This window comes from Notamacropus eugenii, chromosome 2, assembly GCF_028372415.1.
Source record: "Notamacropus eugenii isolate mMacEug1 chromosome 2, mMacEug1.pri_v2, whole genome shotgun sequence".
Lineage (NCBI taxonomy): Eukaryota > Metazoa > Chordata > Mammalia > Diprotodontia > Macropodidae > Notamacropus > Notamacropus eugenii.
Genome location: NC_092873.1, coordinates 43,099,581 through 43,122,979, shown reverse-complemented (window position 1 = coordinate 43,122,979; position 23,399 = coordinate 43,099,581). Strand labels below are relative to the sequence as shown.

The 23,399-nt window shown below is 43.0% G+C and overlaps 1 protein-coding gene across 7 annotated transcripts in view; it reads left to right on the top strand.

The window, feature by feature from the left end:
- The window catches only part of CRCP (CGRP receptor component), a 50,783-nt gene that overhangs the window by 10,606 nt on the left and 16,778 nt on the right, over positions 1-23,399 (top strand). For 4 of the 7 annotated variants that reach the window (XM_072640082.1, XM_072640086.1, XM_072640084.1 and 1 more), the window contains 3 exons: positions 1,474-1,510; positions 5,061-5,159; positions 9,198-9,292. In XM_072640082.1, the coding sequence (XP_072496183.1) occupies positions 1,474-1,510; positions 5,061-5,159; positions 9,198-9,292 (231 nt within the window). The remainder of the gene's footprint in view (positions 1-1,473; positions 1,511-5,060; positions 5,160-9,197; positions 9,293-23,399) is intronic. The other 3 variants (XM_072640083.1, XM_072640087.1, XM_072640089.1) reach the window with 1 other exon arrangement.

Genomic DNA, 23,399 nt, shown 5'->3' with positions numbered 1-23,399 from the left:
ATCCCTGAAGGCTCTGCTCTCTGCAGACCACACTACTCTGCCCCTGCTTTATGTTCTGGAGCATAGAGCCGGAGGCAGCCTCAGAGCACAGCTCATCCACCTCCCCTCAGATTAGAGGCAAGGAAACTGAAACCCCAGAGATTTGCCCAAGGAAGTATAGCTAGTAAGAGACAGTCAGAGTTCACACTCTGGTCCCTTAGCTCACCAAACTTAGTGCTGTTTGCTTCATCGCCTGACCCCCTCCTCCCCTTCCGGTCTTCTTACATCTGACTCCGGAACATAGCTCACTTTGTATATGTTTGTTTGGACGGTGTCTCTCCCATTAGATTGTAAGCTGCTCAAGGGTAGGGGCTGGCTTTCTCCTCTTTGTATCCTTTTTTGTTGCTTAATTGTTTCAGTTGCGTCTGTCTCTTCATGACTTCTTGGCAGAGATACAGGAGCGGTTTGACATTTCTTTCTCCAGCTCATTTGAAAGATGAGGAAACTGAGGCAAATAGGGTTCAGTAACTTGCCCAGGGTCACCCAGCTCATTAGTGTTTGAGACCAGAATTTTCCAGAAAGATGAATCTCTCTGACTCCAGAGCTGGTGCTCTGTCTACTGCACCACCTAGTGGCTTCATACTATATCTGTTAAATTGGTGCGTCCCATTTATAGAGGAAAGAGAGGCCTAGGCCTTTCCATGACCCTGCACCCTGCAGAGGAATGAAAGTTATGACACAGTATTGCTGCTGCCTCTGAGGCCGGCATCAAATGCATTTTGGTCGATCTGTACAGTAAGAAGATATTCCATCTCCAGCCTCTGCACCTTTGCATAGGTTGTGTAATCTCTTCCTGGAAAGTACTCCCTTCTCATCTCTGCTTATTAGAATCCCTAGCTTCTTTTCAGGCTCACTGTCGGGTCACACCCTACCTGAAATCTTTCCTGAGCCACTCTTAATAGAAAGTGTTTTGTCTCTCATCAAACTGCTTAGTTTTTACTTACTGTGTAGAAAGCATATTCCTTTCTATCCCCCAGTGGAATGAAAACCTGAAGTCAGGGGGTTTTATAGTGTGTGTGTGTGTGTGTGTGTGTATGTGACATCCTCCACATCTGGCACAGTGCTTCACATGTAGTAGAGGGAGTAGGTGGTAAGCCAGTGTTCACTGAATCCAGTTGACTTTCCAGAGCCATGTGTCCCTAAGCTGTACCCAGCACACTCTGCCTTTGTATCCTGAAGGCTTTTTTGCTGTATACTTTGGTTTAATTCCAATTCACTTCTTCTCTGCCCAGGGCCCCCACATACTGGGGGACACTCATTCCTGCCCACTGACCTCCACTTTCATGCAAGGTCCCAGACAACAGGACGTGGTTCAGTGTTGGAAAGGTCCTTAGAGGTCATTTGGTAACCCCCGCTCCTGCTCCGGAGGTTGAACCATTTGTTTTGTTTGATGGAATTATAACTGCATTTTTTATTTCTCTGTTTCCTTTGCAGGAAGGATGCCAATGCTGCTCTGCTCAGCAATTATGAGGTAATTGGGTCTGGGTTGGATTATCTGATAAACATCCTGGCCCTTGGTGCCTCCTGAACCCAATAAGGGTCTGGATAGGGTTTGCATCCTAGAACCTCAGAGATAAATGTGACCTGGAAGATCATTCAGCCCAATCCTCACTCCTTCAGACAATAGCAGGTGGAATGGAAGGATTTAGGGGTAGAAGGTCTTCTAGGCCACCTTCATCATGATATAGATGAGGGGACAGGCTCACCAACGTCATTAGTATGTGTGATTTAGAGCTAGAAGAGATCTCAGACTCAGGGAGGTTGATAAACTTGTCCAAAATCTCATAAGGAGTGGGCAGCAGAGCTAGACTCAATTCCAGGTCCTCTTGATTCCTAATCCAATCATGAAAGGCTTATGGTAGAAGAAGGTGGGGCTTCAGCTGAGCTTGGAAGGAAACCAGGAGTGCAGCAGGACTCACAGACAAAGGACATGTGGTGCCTGGAATTGGGAGATGGGGAGTGATGGGTAATCAGCCCCAAGGTAGCCTGGGTGGTGAGACTGCAGGCTGATGTAGGGAGGGGCACCTTATTATGTATGACTTTCCATTTGTAGTCAGTCCTAGAGATCGTGAGGAGCTGAGGGAGCAGCTTGAACAGATGGGGCTGATGTGTTTGACCCAGAGTCCATAGACGGTCCGGATCCTTTCTTGGATACTGTGACCATAGACAAGGCACTTAAATTAGACTTAATTTCCAATTGAGGACGATAATCCTTACAACAACTCGGCCCAAAGGTGTGCAGTGATTATTGAAAGTCACATCCAATAGGGTGAGAAGGATAGTTAGGAAAAATAGTAAGGAAGAAAATATACCACAAGGAATTGTAGCTTAGAATGTAAATGGGACAAATTTACCCATAAAATGAATTAAAAATTGGAATTCAACAATATGTTGCTTTCAGGAAACAAAAATGAGAGATACACACAAAGATAAAATGAAGGTCAGGAGTAGAACTTAGTGTGTATAAAAAGCAGGGGGAGTAATGATCTCAGATAAAGTTAAAGCTAAAATAGATTTAGTCAGAAGAGAAGAATAGGGAAGCTACTCTGTCAGCAACATTATTCGATATTGTTTTAGACCACTTGAAATAACTGGACAGTATAAAATATCTGAGTGTATCCTTGCCAAAACAGATGCAGGGATTGCATGAACGTAAACGTAAAAGTTTTTTTATACAAATAAAGTCAGATCTAAAAGTTACATTTATTGCTCATGGATAGATAAAGCCGATATAATTTAAAAAATGATAATTTTACCCAACTCATCTATTTATTCAATGAATGTCATCTCAATTAAATTACTAAAAAAATTATCTTACTGAGTTAGAAAAAATAATAACAAAGTTCATTTGGAAGAACAAAAGGTCAGGAACTTCATAGAAACCAAATGAAAAAGACATAAAAGAAGTAGATTCAGCAGGATCAGACCTTATACTATTAAACTATACTATAAATTGTACTATTAAACTATTTTATAAGGTAGGGGCATTATTGAAGTGTAAAATGGATAATTTCAGTTATTTTAAATTAAACTTGTGGAACCAAGAAAAGAAGGAATGCAGAAAATTGGGGAAAAACTTTCATAGTCTCTCAGATAGAATGGTGTTGGGTTGGAAAATATTGCTGTGGTGTAGGAAATGATGAAGTGGTTGATTTAGAAAAACATGGGGACACTTGGACTTAAGAAGGAAGAGGCTATCCGTGTTCGGAAAAATGGGTGATAGGAGGAAATAAACATAGCTTGGTCTTCCATATATGGGTATGAGTGTATATGTATATTATGTGTATGCTTATAGATATCTACGTACGTGCATAGGTATCCATATTTAATTGGAGCCTTCTTTGGGGGTCAGGGGTTTTTAGGGGGAGAAAAATCAAGTAAAAAGTTCTCTGCACAGCAGACAATAAGAACAAAAATTCAACAAGAAGGCAAAGAAAGACTCGGTAGCTTTGAAAACAATGAGTACCATGGATTATATAGATTTTCTTGAAATGGAAGTTAATTACTCTATATTGAATCCTCTCGTGTTCTGCTGTGGACATGGCAATGTGGTTTTTTTTTTATTTTGTATTTAAGTTTGAAATAAATTTTAAAAATTTACACAAAAAAAGAAAGCCATATTCATAAAATCACAGTTAACATAATTAATATTTTCCTTTTAAAGATTAAAAAAATACTTGTTTTAAAAATGAATGTTAAAAATTGTTTTTACATGTAACTGGAGAAAAATAAAATATTTTAAAAAACATTTTGCAAACCTCAAATCAGATATGGGAATGAGAGGTATTGGGATTTATTAGTTAGGGGTAGGGAGGGAGAGGGGAAATTTAGCTAGTGAAATAAAGCAGCCTCATCTAAGTCTGTTGGGACTTGACTGTGGCTTCTTTGGGATCTGTGGGAAGATGGGTGAGACTGCCCTTCTGGTCTACCTACCCACCAGCCTGTCCTTCAGCTAGCACCCCTGCACTGTATCTCTGTGTTTGGGACAATGTGACCCCAACCTTGGGCAGGTCACTCCAGTGCCCACACAGCTCCACTTCCTGTGAGCTCTGCTGAGGTCCAACCTGGATGGGGGCCATGTCCTCACTGGTCAGAGACCTTGACCCTTCCTCTGTCCTCTGTTTGCTGTGGCCATTTTGCTTTTCAAAAACAGGAAAGAGTTTTGTTTTCTTTGCATGTGAGATGTCCCCTTTGATAGTACTGACTTTGCTTGACCTTGGAGAACCGGGGACCATCTGCCCTGGGGGTAGGAGCAGAGCAGGGGGGTTTCTGTAGCATTTTGGCCAATCAACCCACATAGTGTTTCTCTGAGGGTTTTTTTCTCCACAGTCTCCATGGCAGCCTTTCCTCTTACACAAGAGAATCTGGCTTCCCTCTTTCTGCAGGAATCATTCAACTTGGCTTTGGATTTGGACCCTGGCCTGTGATATCACTGGCAAAGGACCAAAGTAGGCCCAAATCTCTCTTTTTACAGATGACAAATCAGGAAGTGAAAAGAGGATGTAACGGACATGATCCTTAGTCATAGATGTAATAATAAGTATGATGATGGCAATAATTTTTGTCGTTTAGTTGTGTCTGACTCTCCGTGACTCCATTTGGGGTTTTCTTGGCAAAGATACTGGAGTGGATTGCCATTTCCTTCTCCAGCTTATTTGACAGATGAGGAAACTGAGGCAAACAGGGTGAAATGACTTGCCCAGGATCACACGGCTAGTAAGTGACTGAGGCTCGATTTGAACTCACGTCTTCTTGACTCCAGCTCTAGCAGTCAGTCCTCCTCAAAGAGACCTCAGAGGTCCATCCCACCCATTTTATCAGTGAAGAAACCAAGGCCCAGAGAGGTTGTTTTACTCAAGGTCACACATATAGTAAGATTGGATCAAGCTGAGGTTCTCTGGTCTGCTGACTACTGAATCCCAATGCCCCTGTTTTCTGGGAGTAGAGGAGGAGATCGTATCTAGTTTAAAGTCTCAGATTTCCTCATTAAAACTTTCTTATTCTCCCCTTCCCCAAAATAGGTGTTCCAGCTACTCACTGATCTCAAAGAGCAGCGGAAGGAAAGTGGAAAAAACAAACACAGTTCTGGTCAGCAGAACCTGAACACAATCATGTACGAGGTGAGGCTTCGAGGGGCTCCTTGTCTGTGCCCCCCTCTCCTTCCCTTTCTGAGTCTCTCTCTTCCTCTGTCCTCCCCTCTCCCCCAGCCCTGTCCAGCTGCTTCCTGGCCAAGGTACCAGTGACCACCTGGGTTGACCTGGAGCCAGACAAGCTTGCAGTAGAGGTGTCTCTGCTGTCCTCTGGGGGGGCCTGCCCATGTTGCTGCTCTTTGCCCACCCCCTAACCACCCCAGCCATTAGTGGGGCTCTCCAGTGAGGCAGAGATAGACTTTTCGGTTAAGGCAGAAGTCAGAAATCTGAGGCAGCTGGAGTTGAATGAATTGGCTTTGTGAAGGCAGGATTCATTTGACATTTTTGATAGTATGCTAGAGTTGGGGTTAGGGAGGCACGAGTTCAAATCTCCTCTGGGGACCCCAGACAGGTTGTTTAACCTGTCTGAGCCTCAGTTTCCTTCTCTGTAAAACAGGGATAATAAGGGTGCCTCTCTCCTAGAGTTGTGAGGATCAAACAAGATGAAGCACTGAGCACAGTGGCTGGTGTACAGTAAGCACTTTATAAATGTTAGCTATCATTATTGTTATTTATCCCCAGATAAGTCATTTAACCTTTGCCTGCCTCAGTTTCCTCAAATGTAAAATGGAGGTAATAACAGCACCTACCTCCCAGGGATCAAATGAGGTAGTATTTGTAAAGTGTTTAGTTAGTACAGTGCCTAGCATACATTGGGTGTTTAATAAATGCTTGTTTCCTTCCTTCTTGTGTTTTTGAGATAGAAACTGTTTGAGGACAGGTCAGTATCTGGCTATCCCTTGTTTACATTTCTGTTTTGGAAGGCTAGCATACCATTGGATAAATGACTTCTTTTTTTTTTTTAAAGAGTTACAAAAATATTTTAAACATATTTACTTCAGTCTTTTAAATCTATAACTGAAAAGAGTCACAGAGTTTACTTTTCTAACCCATATTTTTAATACAATAAATTATCCTGTTTATGTTTGGCACTGTTTTCATGCGGTTAATAAATGGGTAACCTGTGGTAACTTGGCTGAAGGCCACACTGCTGACAAGTTTCCTGATCCATACATTTTCCTAATTTGAATGACTTTTTTTTAAGTGGATAAGAACATTGGGACAGCTGCTTTTCTTCCATAGGCTGACTGAAAGCTTTTGGGGACAAAGCCAGTAGCAGAGAGGAGGACGAGGCTAACATGGACTCATCCTGCTCCCATATGGCTTTGATTTCTTCTGCTAAGTCCCTATGAAAGCTTCCATTCTGTGTAGTTCAGAGATTATGGATGTTTGCTAGGATGACGTCTATTAAAATAACATTATCTTTATTATTCTACCAGATCTTGTTGGAAGACTCAGTTAGTGACCTGAAGTTTCCTCTTTCTGGAGTAATCTGCAGATTTTCAGCACTGAATGGAGCCCTGGAGCTCATTCCATCTACCCCCCCTTGTATTTCAGAATGGGAAACTGAGGCTTGATGAGGAGAAGCGAGTTGCCCAAGGTTACATAGCAAATTAGGGAGAATTCAGCTCTAATGACTTCCTAGCTATACTTTAACTTCACAAAACGTTTTGTGACTGTTGCGCTTGGTGTGATTAGCATTGTTGCTGTTAGAACCTCAGGTGGATGCAGGACATGGATTGGGGCAGCTGAGGGCATGCAGATGTTTAACAACCGGCTTGGGGGGTAAACTATACTCATTTTAAAGTTTCATCTACATGATAAATACTAAATCCATCAGTTTTTAAAATGTAGGTCATCAGAACAAATTAAATCCTAATTTGTAGCATTTGCCAATTTCTGAGGAATAGATGCTCACACTAAAAGTTTAACCATCAGCTCCGTTGGTACAGCTGGTTCCAGCAACACTGACTTGGAAGCACTTTTATGCTGAGTTGTTGGGGCACCTGAGAACCAAAGATGCTTAAGGGAGCAAGTATTCCTCCCCTTTCCTCCCCTCCTATTTTAAAAGTAGAAAAACTGAGGCACAGAGCGGTGGGTGAATAAGGAGGCAATTTATCCATTTGAACATGTGGTGCAGCATTTGGTTCTCCTGATGCCCATCTTCCAGATGGTGGAAGTAGACAAGCCATCCTTTAGTTTACTTGTGTTTTGTCAATTAATCGCAATAAGATTTGTCTGATTCTTCCACTGCATTTTCAAGTGCCATTGCTTATTTTCTTTCCAGATCAGTTCACATCATCTTAGAGGCTAGAAGAAGGGGGGGTGGAGTTGGGGGGAGTGGGTCTGGGGGCACCATCTCATTCCTGACTTCTCTGTCACTGCGCCCCATTTCGAGTTTCATGGAGAGGGCATCAGTAAAAGGATTCCCTCCTGACCCCACATGGTACCCTGTGCAGTGGGGAGTTCCTGCTTAAAGCCGTCCATCTGTACACACTTATCTGTGTGGTCTCTAGTCCAAGGAATGAATTTCCCTCCCTGGATTGCTCTCTCACTTTGGCAGCAAACAAGGTTAAAAGTTGTATCTTTAGTCCCCTCTGCTCTCAAGGTGGGGTGGCTGGGTTGGAAAAAGATGGGCAGCCTCAAGGACAGATGATACAGGCAGAGGAGAGGGGGCAGCTGGACTGGGGGAGGGGAGGGGAGGTTGTATGTAAAACAGCCTTCCTCCTTCCTCCTCTGCCTCAGTTCCTCTATCCCCCTCACACTTCTGGGGAACAGGGCCAAGGGTGTAGACTGACTAAGGCTCTTGGTCACGAAGGGGACACGCTTTTATGAGAGCTGGAACCAAAGGGAGATGTTCAAGGTCTGGCAGCAGAGGAAGGGGAGCTGTGGAGGGCAGCTCCCTGCAACGTGGCCAAGGCTTGGGCCTACCCAGGGACTGACAGACAGGGAAGTGGTCAGCTTAATGCCTTCCTTCTGCCACACATGAGACCCCAGGGAGAGAGTCCTTGCTTTGCAGGAATTTCTCAGGGGCCCTGGGAAAGAGAGTCAGGAGACCTGCTTCCCCCTAGTTTTTCCTCTGGACAAGTTTAAAGGCACGTTCTCCTCCTACAAAGGAGGAGGAGTGAGAAACTGAGGAATCTTCGAGGTCTCTCATGATAAGGTCCAGAGAGGTCACACAGATAGTAAGGAACAGGCAGTCTGTGGAGGCCCTGAGTTGTGTGGATCAACTAATAATGAACAGAGAGTTCTTTCTGCTCCAGAGCAGGAACTCACCACCCCTTGTTGACCTAAATAGGCATCTTCCCTCCTCCTCAGAGCCCAGTTTTGAGAGAGTCCAGTATTTGAATCTCTGTGTAGATAGAGAACTGCTGGCCTCAGTCAGGTTCAAATCCTGCCTTTGACCCATACTGGCTGTGTGACCTTGAGCCAGTACTGAACTGACATTCCCTGGGCAGCTCTTAAGGGCAGTAAATTGAGTATTTATCTCCACCATGGATAAAGTAACTAGATAATTGGAGGCCATTTAAAACTGCTAATCCTGGAGAGGTATATAATGGATTTAGGAGGATAGTCATCTACATTTGGTGCCAGAGGATGTAGATTCGAATCTGCTTCTACTACTTTCCATCTGTGTGACCTTCCCTTCTCTGGACTTCAGTCAGGGCATCTTTACCATGAGGCAGGTTGAGCCCTGTATTCTCTTTGGTTCTTCCACTAAGGATTCCATAGCCCAGGTGCACGTTGCGGCACCATGAAAAGAGAATTGATTTTGAAGTGTGAAGACCTGAGTTCACATACTGCTGGGAATGCTTCCTGTGTGACTTTGGCCCTTATAAATTGAGGGGGTTGGACCAGATGACCCCTGCAACCTCTTGCAGCTCCCCAACTCTAGGATCTATTGGCCAAGTCCTTCTGTTTCCATTGGTGAGGTCCTTTTCAGGTCGCTGCATGTCAGCCCGGCCAGTATCTGGGCAGTGAGTGTTCTGGACAAGGGTGTGGGACCTGCTGATTCAGAAGTTCTTGAGAAAGCAGCCCAGCCCAGCCAGTTTGGAATCCCTTCCTTGCTCCCCGCCCCTGCCCCTAGTTTCATGCCTCTCCCTTCTTTCTTTCTTTCCTTCCTTCCAGACGATGAAGTACCTGTCCAAAACACCGTGCAGGCACCAGAGCCCAGAGATCCTCAGGGAATTCCTCATAGCCATGAAAAGCCACAAGTTAACCAAGTAAGTCTTACCTCTTACAAGCAGGAAGAGGGATGTGGAGAGACCTCGTGAGGGAAATTATACCTCGAGGAAAGCTACTCAGCAACTCTGCCCTGAAAATAGTTTTGTTGTCCTTTATGACCATCAGCCTGATGGCATGGTGATACAAGTACCCATTATCCAGATGAGGCAACTGAGGCCTTCCTTCTACTCATAAGTGGCTCATGTGAGATCAACACTGAACTTGGAGTTCCAAGTTCTGACAGGCTGTGAGACCCTGAATAAGTCCCTTCAGTGTTGTGAGCTTCAGTTTTCTGCTTTCTAAAAACGGGATAATCTACTTCACAGGGCTTCAGTGAAAGTGTTACAGAAGTAGGAGCTACCTCCCCATTTAAAAATTATTTTTTAATTAATTTATTTAAAAATTAGAAATTATTTTATTGATCCTTTGTTTTTTTTAATTTTATTTTTCCCAATTACATGTAAAAACAGTTTTTCACATTTGTTTTTTAATATTTTGAGTTCCAAATTCTCCCCCTCCTTCCCTTTCCCACTCAGTTTGATACAGGTTATATACGTGTGATTGTGCAAAACACATTTCCAGATTAGGCATGTTGTGAAAGAAAGCATACATAACACACACGCACACACACGTGCATACAGACCCACACACAAAACCCCAGAAAAAATAAAGTAAAAAAACTATGCTTCAGTCTGCATTCAGGCTACATCAGTTCTTTCTCCAGAGGTGAATATCATTTCTCATCATGAATCCTTTGAAATTGTCTTGAATCCACATGTTCACAGTTGATCATTGTTACATTGTTGCCATTACTGTCCACAATGTTTTCCTGGTTCTGCTCGCTTCACTTTGCATCAGTTCACATCAGTCTTTCCAGGTTTTTAATGAGTGCATCCTGCTTATCCTTTCTTATAGCTCAGTAGTATTCCATTCCAATTATATACCACAACTTGTTCAACCATTCCCTAATTGATGGGCATCCCCTCAATTTTCAAATTAATTTTTTGCCACCACAAAAATAACTGCTATAAATATTTTTGTACATATAGGTCTTTCCCTTTTTGTGTGTGTGTGATCTCTTTGGGATACAGACCTAGTTGTGCTGCTGCTGGGTCAAAGGATATCCACAGATTTATGTAGCCCTTTGGACATCGTTCCAAATTGCTCTCCAGAATGGTTGGATCAGTTTACAATTCCACCTACAGTGCATTAGTGTCTCAATTTTCCCATATCCCCTCCAACATTTGTCATTTTCCTTTTTTTGTATATTAGTCAGTCTGGCAGGTGTGAGGTGGTACCTCAGAATTGTTTTAATTTGCATTTCTCTGATCAGTAGGGATCTAGAACATTTTTTCATCTGACTATAGACAGCTTTGATTACTTTGTCCAAAAACTGCCTGTTTATATCCTTTCACCATTTATCATTTGGAGAATGGCTCTTATTTTCATAAAATTTATATATATGTATGTATATATATATATATACATATGTGTATGTGTGTGTGTGTGTATGCGTGTATGTAAGTGTATATGAAGTGAGGCCTTTATCAGAGACATTTGCTGCACAACTTTTTTTTTTTTTTAGCTATTTTTATTATGTATTTCCTCTGTCCCATTCTCTCCCTTTATCTTATTCCCTTTTCTCCCTGTCCATCCTCAAGTGTTTTTCTTCTGACCCTCCACCCTCCCTTCTATCAGCCCCCCTTCTCTTATGATCCTTTATGTTTTTAACATTCATTTTCTACTATATCCATTTCTCCCTCAACTATATGCATCATTTCTTGAGAAAAGTAAATTTTAAAGAGCAAAAAAAAAGACATTTCAGTAAAATTAAATAACACAATGGTCAAGTGTGATGTATGTAGTATTTCATACCCATGGTCCCCTACCTATGCAGTGAAGGCAGAGGAGCCCATTTTCTCAACTGTCTTCTTGAGTCAAGCTTCTTGGTCACTATAAGATTAGCAAGGGTTCAATTGTATTTTATTCTCTTTATTTACATGGTTGTCGTTGTGTAGAGTCGTTTTCTAGCTCTACTAACCTCTCTGGATGCTTCATACTTGTTTTGTGCTGTGCAGTAATTTCATACACACACAGAGTTTATTTAGTCTTTGTTCATCCATTTCTTAGCCAATGGGAACCAGTTCTTTACTACCACAAAAAATGCTGTTAAATGATTATCTTAAAATATTTTAAAATTTAAAAATTTTTTTCAATGAGCCAAAATTTATTTTCACTGTCTCATTGGAAAATGAAGAAGAAAACCCTTTTAACAGTCTGAATTCCTCTTTTTTTGAAAACATTTCTTATGACTCAGTAGTATTTCATTACCAATTCCCACATTGGCCATATCACCAAAACCTATCTCAGTCTGTACCCTGCTTCTATATCACCTCTTTTATCGAGAGGTGGGATGCTGGAATCATCCAGGGGTCACCACTACCTGGAAAGTCTCTGCCAGAGACAAGTTGAGCTCTATTCACCTAAATCTTCTTAATCTGGGAATTTTTCTTTTTCTTGGTTTTTCTGTTCATATTCCTTTCTTTCAGGGCCAGACTTCACAATAAAGTGGTTGGGAAAGAAAGTTCAGCTACTAAGGATTTCATATAAACAATTGACATGTAAACAGTCCCTCCCCACTGGTGTTCCTTTCAGCCCATAGTGGCTTGCCAACATCTCCTCTTGAGATTGAGTTGGCCAATATTTCTCTTTCCCCATGTCTTTCTTTTGTGAGTTCATCATGGAAAAATGCAAAGTATAATTAGGATCATAACATTATAGATTTAAAACTGGAGAGGACCTTAGAGATTTAGACTGACTCTCTTACTAAAATAAGGTGATGACTCACCTAAGGTCACACAAGGTAGTAAAGGCAGGGCATGGATTCAGACCCAGTCCTTTCTTGGGACCCTGTTGTAATGGAATTCCATCCCCTAGAGAAGAAATGGTTCATTTCCAGTTCTTTGTTACAACAAAAAGTGCTGCTGTAAGTATTTTTGTACATATGAATCCTATTCCTTTAGCTTTGATGTCTCTTTGGGGGTATGTTTAGCCTACTTAAAAAATAATTATTTAAAATTTCTTTCCTGTACTGGCATTTTGTCTCCTACTGAATCAATTATTTTATTTATTTAAAAATTATGAGCTTGGCAATCATCACCATAGAAAGATAAAAAGGATGGAAAAGGAGGATTGCCTATGAAACTGTGAGTCTAGCATATGTTTATGGCTTGGTTCTTTTAAATTATACATCCGTCTTAACATGATAGTGTCAACCATGCCTTTCTTATCTCTGCCTCCTCTTGGACTTCCTCTTTTTAAAAAAATATTTCATTGATGCCCTTTTTTTGTATCACTTCCCCATCCCCCAACCCCAGAACAAGGCCACCCTTGTCACCATTGACTATAGGCAAGCTTATTGGGGATGTCTGAAAATGCACATACATCATGTGAGCCCATTCCTGAGAGGAGGGAAGTGCTTTTCACCATCAAGTCTTCTGGAATCCTTATGGATCCTTGCATTGACCCGAGTCCTATAGGCTTTCCCAGTGGCTATCTTTTATAGTGTTATTAATACTGTATAACTCACCCCTTCGCTGTGTGTCCTTTCATATAAGTCTTCCCAGCTTTCTCCCAGACTGCTCCCTTCATCATTTCCCAGGGTACAGTTGTCTTCTGTCACATTCATAGACTGTAACTTGTCCAGCCATTTTCCAGTTGATCTGCTTCCCTTAGTTTTTAATTCTTTGCCACCACAGAAAGACCTGCTCTAAATATTTTTGTACATATGGATCCTTTTGGCCTTTTGAGGATTATGCCTCATAGGGATATCACTGGGTCAGAGTTAAGTGACTTTTGAGGCCACGTTCCAAATTGCTCTGGACCAGTTCCCAGCCGCACTAACAGGGTCTGGATCTTTTCCACCACATCTAACAACTTGCATTTTGGCTAATTCTGTCGGTGTGAGATAGAACCTCAGTGTTGTGTGAATCTGCATTTTTCTTTTTATTAGTCATTTGGAGCATTTTTTTCCTATAATTCCAATCTTTTGTGAACCTGCTCTCAGGGCAGTTAGAACCTCGACACTAGCTGGGTGCCCAGAGCAGCAGCCACACAAATGTCATTGGGAAAGTCCTCTTTTTCCCACCAGTCCATCCCTTGCTCTCCAGTTCCTCTAATGGGTATGTGGCCCTGGAGGGCAGGCTATTTGCTCCAGGGCAGTGACTGGCAAGGTGAGTGAGCCCCCCACTCCTATCTGTTCATTTTGGAGAGGGCAGAATGAGCAGGCACGAGGGGGTTGTGAAAAACCACAGAACTTATGACACCAACCCCTCTCCCCCGCTTCCTAACCTTCTCATTACTGTCTGGGACATGGCCATCCCCCCTATCATTCAGGTCCACCCCCTGTCTTCTTGGGGCCAACCTTATGTTCATGTCATCTTTTCTCATTTGACTGCTTCTTTCCATTGACCCAGCATTTTCTTACTTTAGTCAGTTGGTCAGTCAATAGACATTTATGTGGCATCTGTGTGCCAGACATTCATTATCTTTTGACCAGACTATTTACTTGGGCCTTGCTGTTTCTCCACCTCCCCTCTCCAAACCATGCTCTATGTGGCTGTCCGAGTGATCCTCCTAAAGGATGTAAATGTATATGGCTTCATGTGGATCCTGGGATCAAAAGGCATGTACCTCATTCTTTTGAAATGTCTAATTTTCTCTGAAAATAATTATGGATGCACTAGTACCTATGTGTAATTTATAAATATATGAAAATATTATGACTATGTATACTTTATGAATATATGCATTTTGCCTCTGGGTACTCACAATTTTTTATGATAGGAATTATAAAAAAAATTTGGAGATCACTACTCTGGAGAGATTAGGCATTTGTAAGGAGGGGGAGACATCATTGTTTACACAGTGACCACAAGGTTAAGTAGAAAGAAATACAAATGAAACTTAATATTGTGTAACTGTAATCACCAAGCTGGATCTTGGAGAAGAGTGAAGAAAAACCCACATCTCTTCGTAGAGGTGAGGTACTAGGGGGGTGAAGTATTGCATACGCTTTCAGACATGGCTAGTAGATCTTAGATCTGGAGCTGAAAGAACCCTTGGGGCCCTAGGCCCACCCCCTTGTTCCACAGATGAGGAACCTGACGCCTAGGTAATTTAAGTGACTTGCATACACAGGTAGTAAATGGTGGAGCTGAGATCTGAACCCAGGACCTCAGGCTCCTGTATATGACATTGCCTCCCAATGTATTGGTAGGTTTGGAGGATAGTGTTTTTCTTCTTTCTTTTTTATCTTTTGTTACAAGGGATGGCCCTTGAGTGTGTGTGTTTTCTTCGTTCCTGAAGAAGACTGTACCATCAGAGAAATAATGACATGACTTGCACATGACTTTATTTTGAGTGAGGAAGGGCTGTGGAGGTCACCAGCCTCACTTCTCCTCCAGAGCCATCTGAATCCAGTGACCAGATATTCATCAGGATGAATGGAAATGACCCAGGATGAGGCAGTTGGGGTTAAGTGGCTTGCCCAAGGTCACACAGCTAGTGCGTGTCAAGTGTCTGAGGTAAGATTTGAATACAGGTCCTCCTGACTCCTGCACTGGTGCTGTATCCAGTGCACCACCTCACTGCCCCAACCCTTTGAGCAGGGGAAGAGGACAGGATATATTTTGGGGGAATGAAGGTGATAGAAAAAGTTCAATAAAATAATATAATGTACTTAATAAGTTTCTGCTGTGTGGGGCAATCCTTAATGGCCCTAGTGGAGTCTTGTTTTTAGGCTGTTCCGTACAGAAGAGGACCATGACCCTGTCTAGAGAACTCAAATCTAGGAACCCCGCCATGGAAGCAGCCTCAGCACCCCTACAAATAAGGAATGAGCCTTATTCAGAGTTGTCTGAGAACTCTTCCTTTTCTCCTATTTTTTCCCCATAATATTTTATGATTCTGTGGCCAGAGAGAGTCTCTTTCTTCCTTTTGGAGAAAGTGGTAATCAGAGATGACCAGACAAGCTGTTGCTGGGACCACTTTCTAAAAGAATGAGCCCATAGATGCCCAGACATTTCCTCCAAACTCGAGCACTCAGCGAAGCCTGGACCTGGGCATCTGTTTCTCTGTCACTTTCTGCCAGGCGAAATTGATCACTTTTTTTTGTTCCCTATTTTTTTCCCCTACTGTATTTCCTTTTAAAAAAACAAACAGCAAAATTTTTGGTGCAGGTGGGGAGGTAAGGCCAAATTTTGGCTCATTCTACTTTCTACTTAGGGTATTTTGTGAAGTAGATTGCTAGTGCCTGAACAGCATCAGTCAGCCAACAAACATTTATTAATCCCCACTATGTCCTAGGCCCTGCTAGGGGCTGAGATTAAAAAACCAAAAACCCCAGTCCCTGCCCCCCAGGAGCTTACACTTACACACTTAATGGGAAACGTACTTGCACATCATTGGGTCTATGCAACCTGGTGGGGAGGGTCCAGGAAGGACCTATTGTAGATGAAGCTTAGATTTAGTTGAGGAGACCAGAGATTCCAGAAAGCCTGAGTGTGGAGGGGGGGCGCACAAGGCATTCCCCCCATCCCCCATTAGCTAAAATTTCTAAACATTTACTACTATTTGCAAAGCATTGAGCTCAGCACTAGTGGGAGGGGGTTAGGGTGGAGTAGATAGGAAGATGGTGATTATAGAGGTGCCTGTAAGATCTTGCAAGCTAGAGGAATGATAAGAAAGATAGATAGATAGATAGATAGATAGATAGATAGATAGATAGATAGATAGATAGATGTCTTGTTGTTTAGTCATTTTCACTCAGTGACCTCATGTGGGGTTTTCTTGGCAGAGATACTGGAGTGGTTTGCCATCTCCTTCTCCAGCTCATTTTATAGATGAGGAAACTGAGGCAAGTAGGATGAAGTGACTTGCACAGGGTCACACAGCTAGAAAGTATCTGAGGCCAGATTTGAACTCAGGTATCTGCCTCATACATAGATCTCTCGATAGAGAGAGGAGTTGTAGTCTAATGAGAGGATAAGAGATATATCTATATCTGTACACACATATATGTGATATGTGTGTATTGTATATGCACACACACTTGAGCCAGGATATACTAGTTACAGTGGGATACGGGCAAAGGCGAAGTCTTAACGAGGTGTGGAAAGATGGCCAGATTTAGAATTAGAGACGTTGAGTCCTGGTTTGAACCCTGGCCCCAACAGTAGTATCTGTGACCGTTGCCACTTTGGATTTTCATTCCCTTACCTGAAAAATGCAGGTCCTTTCCAGCTCTGAGTCTGTGGTCTTGTGAGCCTAAGGAGAGCACGTTCACCTGGGAGGAGAATAAGTATTTATTAAGCGCCTACTGTGTACCAGGCGCTGTGCTGAGAGCTGGACAGATATGATATCCCTTGGGCGAGGAATCAGGGGAGACTTCCTAGAGGAAGTAGACTCTGGTCTGGGCCATAGAAGAGAAGGGTTTCAGCAGGTAAGGATGAAGTGTTCCAGAGATGTGGGGTGAGGCAAAAGGAGACAGGACAAGATTAGGGGATGGCCTTTTCATTTTGGTTGGAATGTAGAATCTGAAGAGGAAGAGAGTGAATTAAATCTGAGAGGGTAAGTTGAAGCCAGGTAGTTGGGGGCTTCAAAGTTTGTGTTCTGTCCCAGAGGAAATTGGGAATCACTGAGGTAGCGGAGCCATGGAGTGACCTGGTGAGACCTTGTATAGTAGGAAAAGTATTTTAGGCAGCTGCAAAATAATGCACCATTGCTTCTTAATTCCATAAACTGGATAGAGCCTGAGTTCAAATCTACCCTCAGGCACTTACTGGCTGTATGATCCTGGGTGAGTAACTTAACCCCTTTTTGCCTCAGTTTCCTCAGCTGTAAAATGGGGATAACAACAGCGTCTGCCTCCCAGGGTTGCTGTGAGGATCAAAGTGCTTAGCACGGTGCCCAGCGCACTGTAGATCTTTTATAAAAGCTTCCCTCCCTGCCCTTACAGGAGTAGGCAGGGTAGTGGGTGTGGTGAGTTTGCACTAGCTTGTTCCCCAATGAGTTTGGAGATGCAGAGAGGGCAGCAGCGGGGGTGTGGCGTCAGGGCAGATGGCAAGACCTCTGGTTTGGGATGGAGAGAACTGTCGCAGACTTCTTCTCTGCCACCAGGGGGAGCTGTGCTGCTGCATGTTCTCCCAGGCACTCCAGATCCAGGGTTGACCTTCCTGCTTCTCCCTCCTGCGTTTCTGATGCTCCGTCCTCCAGAGTGAGCATTTCCACTGATGGAGAGAGAACTCATGGGGTGGGCTCATTGATCTGGAGCCAGAAGGGACCTCAGAGGCCATCTAGTCCAATCCCCCCATTTGACAGATGAGTAAATTAAGGCCCAGCCTGGTTAGGTGACTTGCCTGATATTACATAGCAGGATTCCGGTCTGGGTCTCCTGATGCTGTGTCTAAGTGATGGATCGTAAACTCTTTGAAGTTTTTTGTGTTTGTGGTCTCAGTGCCTAGCCTAGGGCCTGGCACATATATAAATGTCCCTGTTGTTGAGTGATTGGTTAAGTTCAGGTTCAGTGACTTATCCATAGTCAGTGGCAGTGGTGAGATTTGAACTCGGATCCTTCTAACTCCCAGACCAGTACTCTGTCCACAGTACCAATCTGCCTCTGAAACAGTAATAGTGGCCCTTACAGGGGGATTCTGAAGATTAAGGGAAATCCCTTATGTATTGTTTGCCCAACATGTTTAAAGCCCTGCATAATTGTAAATCATTTCTTATTATGACAAGGAGACCTCTGGTGTGGTTGGGTGAATTTAAACCTCTGCCTAAAACACTTTTCTTTGGCCTGATTTCCATTTAGAGATTTCCTCCCCAAACTGATGATGACCTGTTAAATAAGAGCAGATGGGCTGATATAGAGGGAAAGACGTCTACAAAAACTTACTATAGAGAGAAGGTCAGCAATTTTCTCCCGCTGCCTTCCTGGCCAAGGGGCTGAGATCGGGGGAGTTCTGGAAGCTAGCTGCTCCCACAGGCCAGCTTGGGGTTGGGGGAGTGACTGAAAGAATGCAGCCTCTGAGCTCTCTCAGAACTCTCGGTTTGTATGTGCCTGTGCATCCATCATTCCCCGTCCTTCATTAGAAGTCTGGTTTTGCCTGGTCACTTCCAGGGAGCTCAGTGCTCTCAGGTAGTTGGAGATCTTCTATATCTGTGTATGCTTGTCAGTCTGTCTATCTTATCTACCTATCTACTTATCTGGATATATCCATCTATCCATTCATTCACTTACCTAATCTATTTAGATAGATCTATTTTATCTGCCTACCTATTATCCATCTAATCTATCTAGATATAGCTGTCTTCCTGTCTGTATACCTACCTAGTTATGTGTCTTATCTTTTTACCTACTTACCTACCTGTCTATCTTACCTAGATATATTTATGTATCTATAGGTATCTGTTTCTGTAACAGGACTAGATATTTATGCAGCTAGATCTAGAGAGAAGGAAGTCAATATACAGAAAGTTCTTACTTTGTATACGTTTGCATTGCACAAATTGAGCCCTCTAGTGGCTGGCCAGCGCAAGCTCCTGCTCTAGGACCCATGTGGAGCACCCCCCCCCCCAATAGATAACTATCTATATCTGTTTCTCTGTCTATATCTACAAAGGGATTGGAAATGGACAGATGGATGGATGGATGATAGATGGGACTGAACTCTTTTTATATCTACAAAAGGTTTGGAGATAGCTAGATGGATGGATGGAGACATAGATGTAGATGGATGGCAGAAAATGGGATCGAACTCGGGTCCTTTAATGCTAATTCTAGCAATCTTTCCAGGTACTAGGGAATACAAAGACAAAAGGAAAAACAGTCCTTTCCTTCAAGGAGATTACTTTATGCTGGAGGCCATGTCCTATAAGCAGATACATATATTTATAATTATTTCAGGAAGGAAAGCTTGCTAATCACAGAGAGATCATGAAGGATTTTCTGCAGGAAGTGGCCTGTGAGGGGAGCCTTACCAAGAGATGACCAAGAGGTGGAAGGGAGAATATAGAGCAGGGCAGGGGGGACAGCCTGTGCAAAGGCATGGAGATGGAATTGAGGGTTGAGTTTGGGGAATGACATTAATGGAGCAATTTGGCTGAAATGTTGGTCACATGAAAGGGAGGAATGTGAAATGAGACTGGCAAAGTAGATTAAAGCTGTAAAATTGTGAAAGACTTTAAAAGCTAAAAGAAAGAGTTTGTATTTTATCCTGGGGGCAATAGGGAGCCATTGGAGTTCCTAGATCAGGGAGAAGTGAAATGGTCAGGCCAGCGCTTCAAGAGCACTGCTTTGCTTGCTTTACTGACCTCAGTGACATCAGAAAGCCAGTTGATGAAAGCCAAAGATTTTGCTCTGATGATCTGGCAGTTTTTATGTGCTGTCTCTGGCGACCTTGGCCATATGTCTTTCATTCTTAATTCTTGGGATCTTTTGCACAAATGGGCCCATCTTTTAGAAATAAATTTTTCAGTGACACAGAGGAAGCAGATTTTCTTCTCATCAGATGAGATCACTTTTCCTACATCAGAAAACCAGTTCACCAACAAAACCAATACAACAGTGACTGGCAATTTAATTTACAGAAACCCAGGCAAGAAAACCATTTGCTAATGGGAGAAACCCCAATGCCTATGATCCCTTGATACTTTCCATCTTGCCAGAGAAGGCAATGATTGCCTTGGAACCCACTTTTCTTTTCTCCTTAAAATATTAAATTATTTTTTTTAATTAGCAATCATTCATTTTCTCTCTCCTCTCATCCCCTCCACTGGGAGAGGAAAAAAAAAAACCCAATCCTTTCATATGCACAGTCCAGAAAAACATTGCCACATTGGTCATGTCTAGAAATGTATGTCTCCTTCTGCATCTTGAGTCCATCAAGTTCTCCTGGTTTCTTGAGAGAAAATAAGAGATTGTTTTCTGAGCAGCCAACCCCTCAAACGGAGGGTTTTTCTGGGACTTCTCTTCCTTAGAATTAAGTTCACTGCTTTCAGGAGAGACAGAGAAGGAAAGAGACAAGGAGACAGATGGAGAGAGAGAGAGAGAGAGAGAGAGAGAGAGAGAGAGAGAGAGAGAGAGAGAGTTTGTGTCTAAAATGTAGCCCCGAATAGAGAGCTGGTCCCAGAGTCAAGGGAGACCTGAATTCAAATCCAGCCTCAGACACCACCTTACTGTGTGACCCTAGCCAAGTCATTTAACCTCTGTCTCCCTCTGGTTCCTCATCTGTAAAATGGGGATAATAATAGCCCTTCCATCCCAGGGTTGTTACGAGGATAAAATGAGATATTTATAAAGTACTTTGCAAACTTTAACGTACCCTATAAATGCTGGATTTGCTATTATTAGCATTAATTATGTTTTAATTTTTAGTTTATAGCCATCTTCATTTCATGCCAGTGACAAAGACTTATTACTAATTCTTGAGAGTCTTCTCGTCCCTGATTGGCTCTTGTTGCTGAAACTAGTCTGGTTGTCTCCCTAATAGAATATAAGCTGCTGGGTGGAAGGGGCTGTCCCACTCCAGTGCTGATGGATGGATGGATGGATGGATGGATAGATAGGATGGATGGACGGATGGATAGATAGGATGGACGGACAGATGGATAGTTAGGATGTAAGTTCTTTGAGGACAGCGTCAGGCTCATTCATCGCTTTTGTTACAGAAGCATGTTGCATGATGCCAACCATGTAGCAGGAACTTAGTCAAGGTTTATTTGTTGCAGTTTTTGGTGGCATATGTGATTAAAAACCCTCATTTCCAAGAAATGAGGACTTTCTTTGACTGCCATGGGAATGATTAACTCAGATCAACAAACCATTATCACAGTAATATCATACATGTATTTAGTCAGTCCAGAAGCATTTATTAAGTGCTTCATGGGTCCCAGGTACCAAGGATACAAAGAAGGACAAAGTGCCAGCTCTCAAAGAGCTCATATTGAGGGGACTTTAAAGGGCATCTAGTGTAGCCCCCCCTGAATTTTACAGAGGAGGAAACTGAGCCCCAGAGAGATGAAGCAACTCCAAGGTTATAAAGATAGTAAGTGGTGGAGATGATTTCTGAACTCCCTGCATGAGAAAGTCACCTCTGTTGAGCAGGTTAGTACCTTCTCTGGTCCTCCAGGATAAACATTTCAATGATGAAGAGAGTGAATTCATGTCAAAAGATGAGAGCTCTGGGGGAGGGAGAGGGAGAAAATTTAAAACTTAGGGAAGTGATTGTGGAAAATAGAAAACAAATAATTTAATTAAATAAATAAAACAAAAAGAAGAGAAAAAAAGATCAGAGCTCTAGCTCTGGGAGAGACCTTGGGGGCCATCTGGACCAGTCCCTTCATTTTACAGATAAGGAAACTGAGGCCCTGGGAGGTTGGTCCAAAGTCTTTTGTTGTTGTTGTTCACGTCCTTGGCACCCATCACAGCGCTTGGCATATATTAAGTTCTGAACAAATGCTTATCGATTATTGTCAAGGCTCACGTCTAATGAACGTCAGAGGCGAGATTTAAACCTAGGTCTTTTGACCCCAGAGGCAGGGACTGGTGGGAAACCTCTTTGGTTTGTCCCACAAACATCCATTGGGAGTGAGGCCCTGGGTGTGTGCTGCCTTTGTTATCACAGAACTGACCTGTCCAGTTCTTGCCTAGAAATGAGAGAAGACAAACGGGCCTTTCAGTGATGCTGCATTCACAGGCGGTGACATTGCTGCCCCAGACTGGTTGTTAGAAGTCTTTATTCTTAGAGGGAAAGATATTCTTTGGATATTCTGAATGTGGCACCAGCTCCAGCTGAATCCAAGGCTGAATACTTTACCTGCAACTTCTTTGACTCAAACTGTCTTTAAAAAATACCCAAACCCTCATTTCTATCAATTACTTTTATTTTTTTAAGACATCGTCTTCATTTCTGAATGCATCCCTTCCCCTCTTACCCAGAGGGCCATTCTAAGTAATGCCAAAAAAGAGAGAAAGAAAAAACAGTTTAATAAAACTGGGGGAAGCGATGATCCTCTCCCATATCCCTCCACCTCTGTGGAGAGGGAAGAGAGGTGCACTTTCTCAGGTCTTCCTACAGGCCAGGCTGGCTCAGTTGGGCTGAAGCACAGCCTAAGGTCTGATTCTTGTTTCTCATGCTGTTCAGGTGGGGAATTCTTACCTGGGAGCAGTAAGAGGAGAGAGCGTCCCATCTCCTTCCCGTGTCACAGCCTTGTGCCAAGTGCCTGAGTGGGGCGCTCTCACCTCCCTGGGAAAGAACATGTTCTGTGATATTCAGCCCAGTTCAGTAATCATTAAATCTACGGGAGATGATGAGATCTCAGAGTGAGGAAGAAGAGACAAGAGTTCAGATCAGACCTCTGAGGGACACCTATGGTTAGAGGGTGTAGAGAGAGTCCAGTAAAGGAGACAGAGAAGGAGCAGTCAGAGAGGAAGAAGGAAAACCAGGGGGGAGAGAGAGGGAGGGATGGAGAAAGAGAGAGGGAGGGAGGGAGTGAGAGAGAGAGAGATGGAAAGGGAGAGAGAGAGAGACAGAGAGAGAGACAGAGAGAGAGAGACAGAGAGAGAGAGACAGAGAGAGAGAGCGCGAACAACAGTGTCAGAGGCTGTAGAGAGCTCAGTGAGAATGAGGACAGTGAAACGGACATCCCCAGGAAGTCCAGCTCCTGTCTCGTGAGACAGCCCATTCTCCTCTCCAGTTTTTAGAGTTCTAGATTTGTGGGTCCCAGTCCTAGCCCTTCCTATTTCTATGTGGGGGATCTTGGGCAAGTTTCTTCAGCTGTCTGGGCCTCAGTTTCCTTATGTGTAAAAGAGTTTGGAGTGGATAGCCAGTGACAGCAGTGACAACCTTGCATCTGATGCTTTAAGGTTTGCAAAATACTTTAGAAAAATTAACTCATTTAATAGTGAGCACTTACTGTCTCTCAGGTTTCTTCCAACTCTGGGTCACTTCTTGTCTTGTCTCTTCCATTACATTATAAGCTTTTGGGTCTAATCATTGAGACATTTTTCCTTTCATCAAGCTGAAATTTGCCTTGGCATGTGTG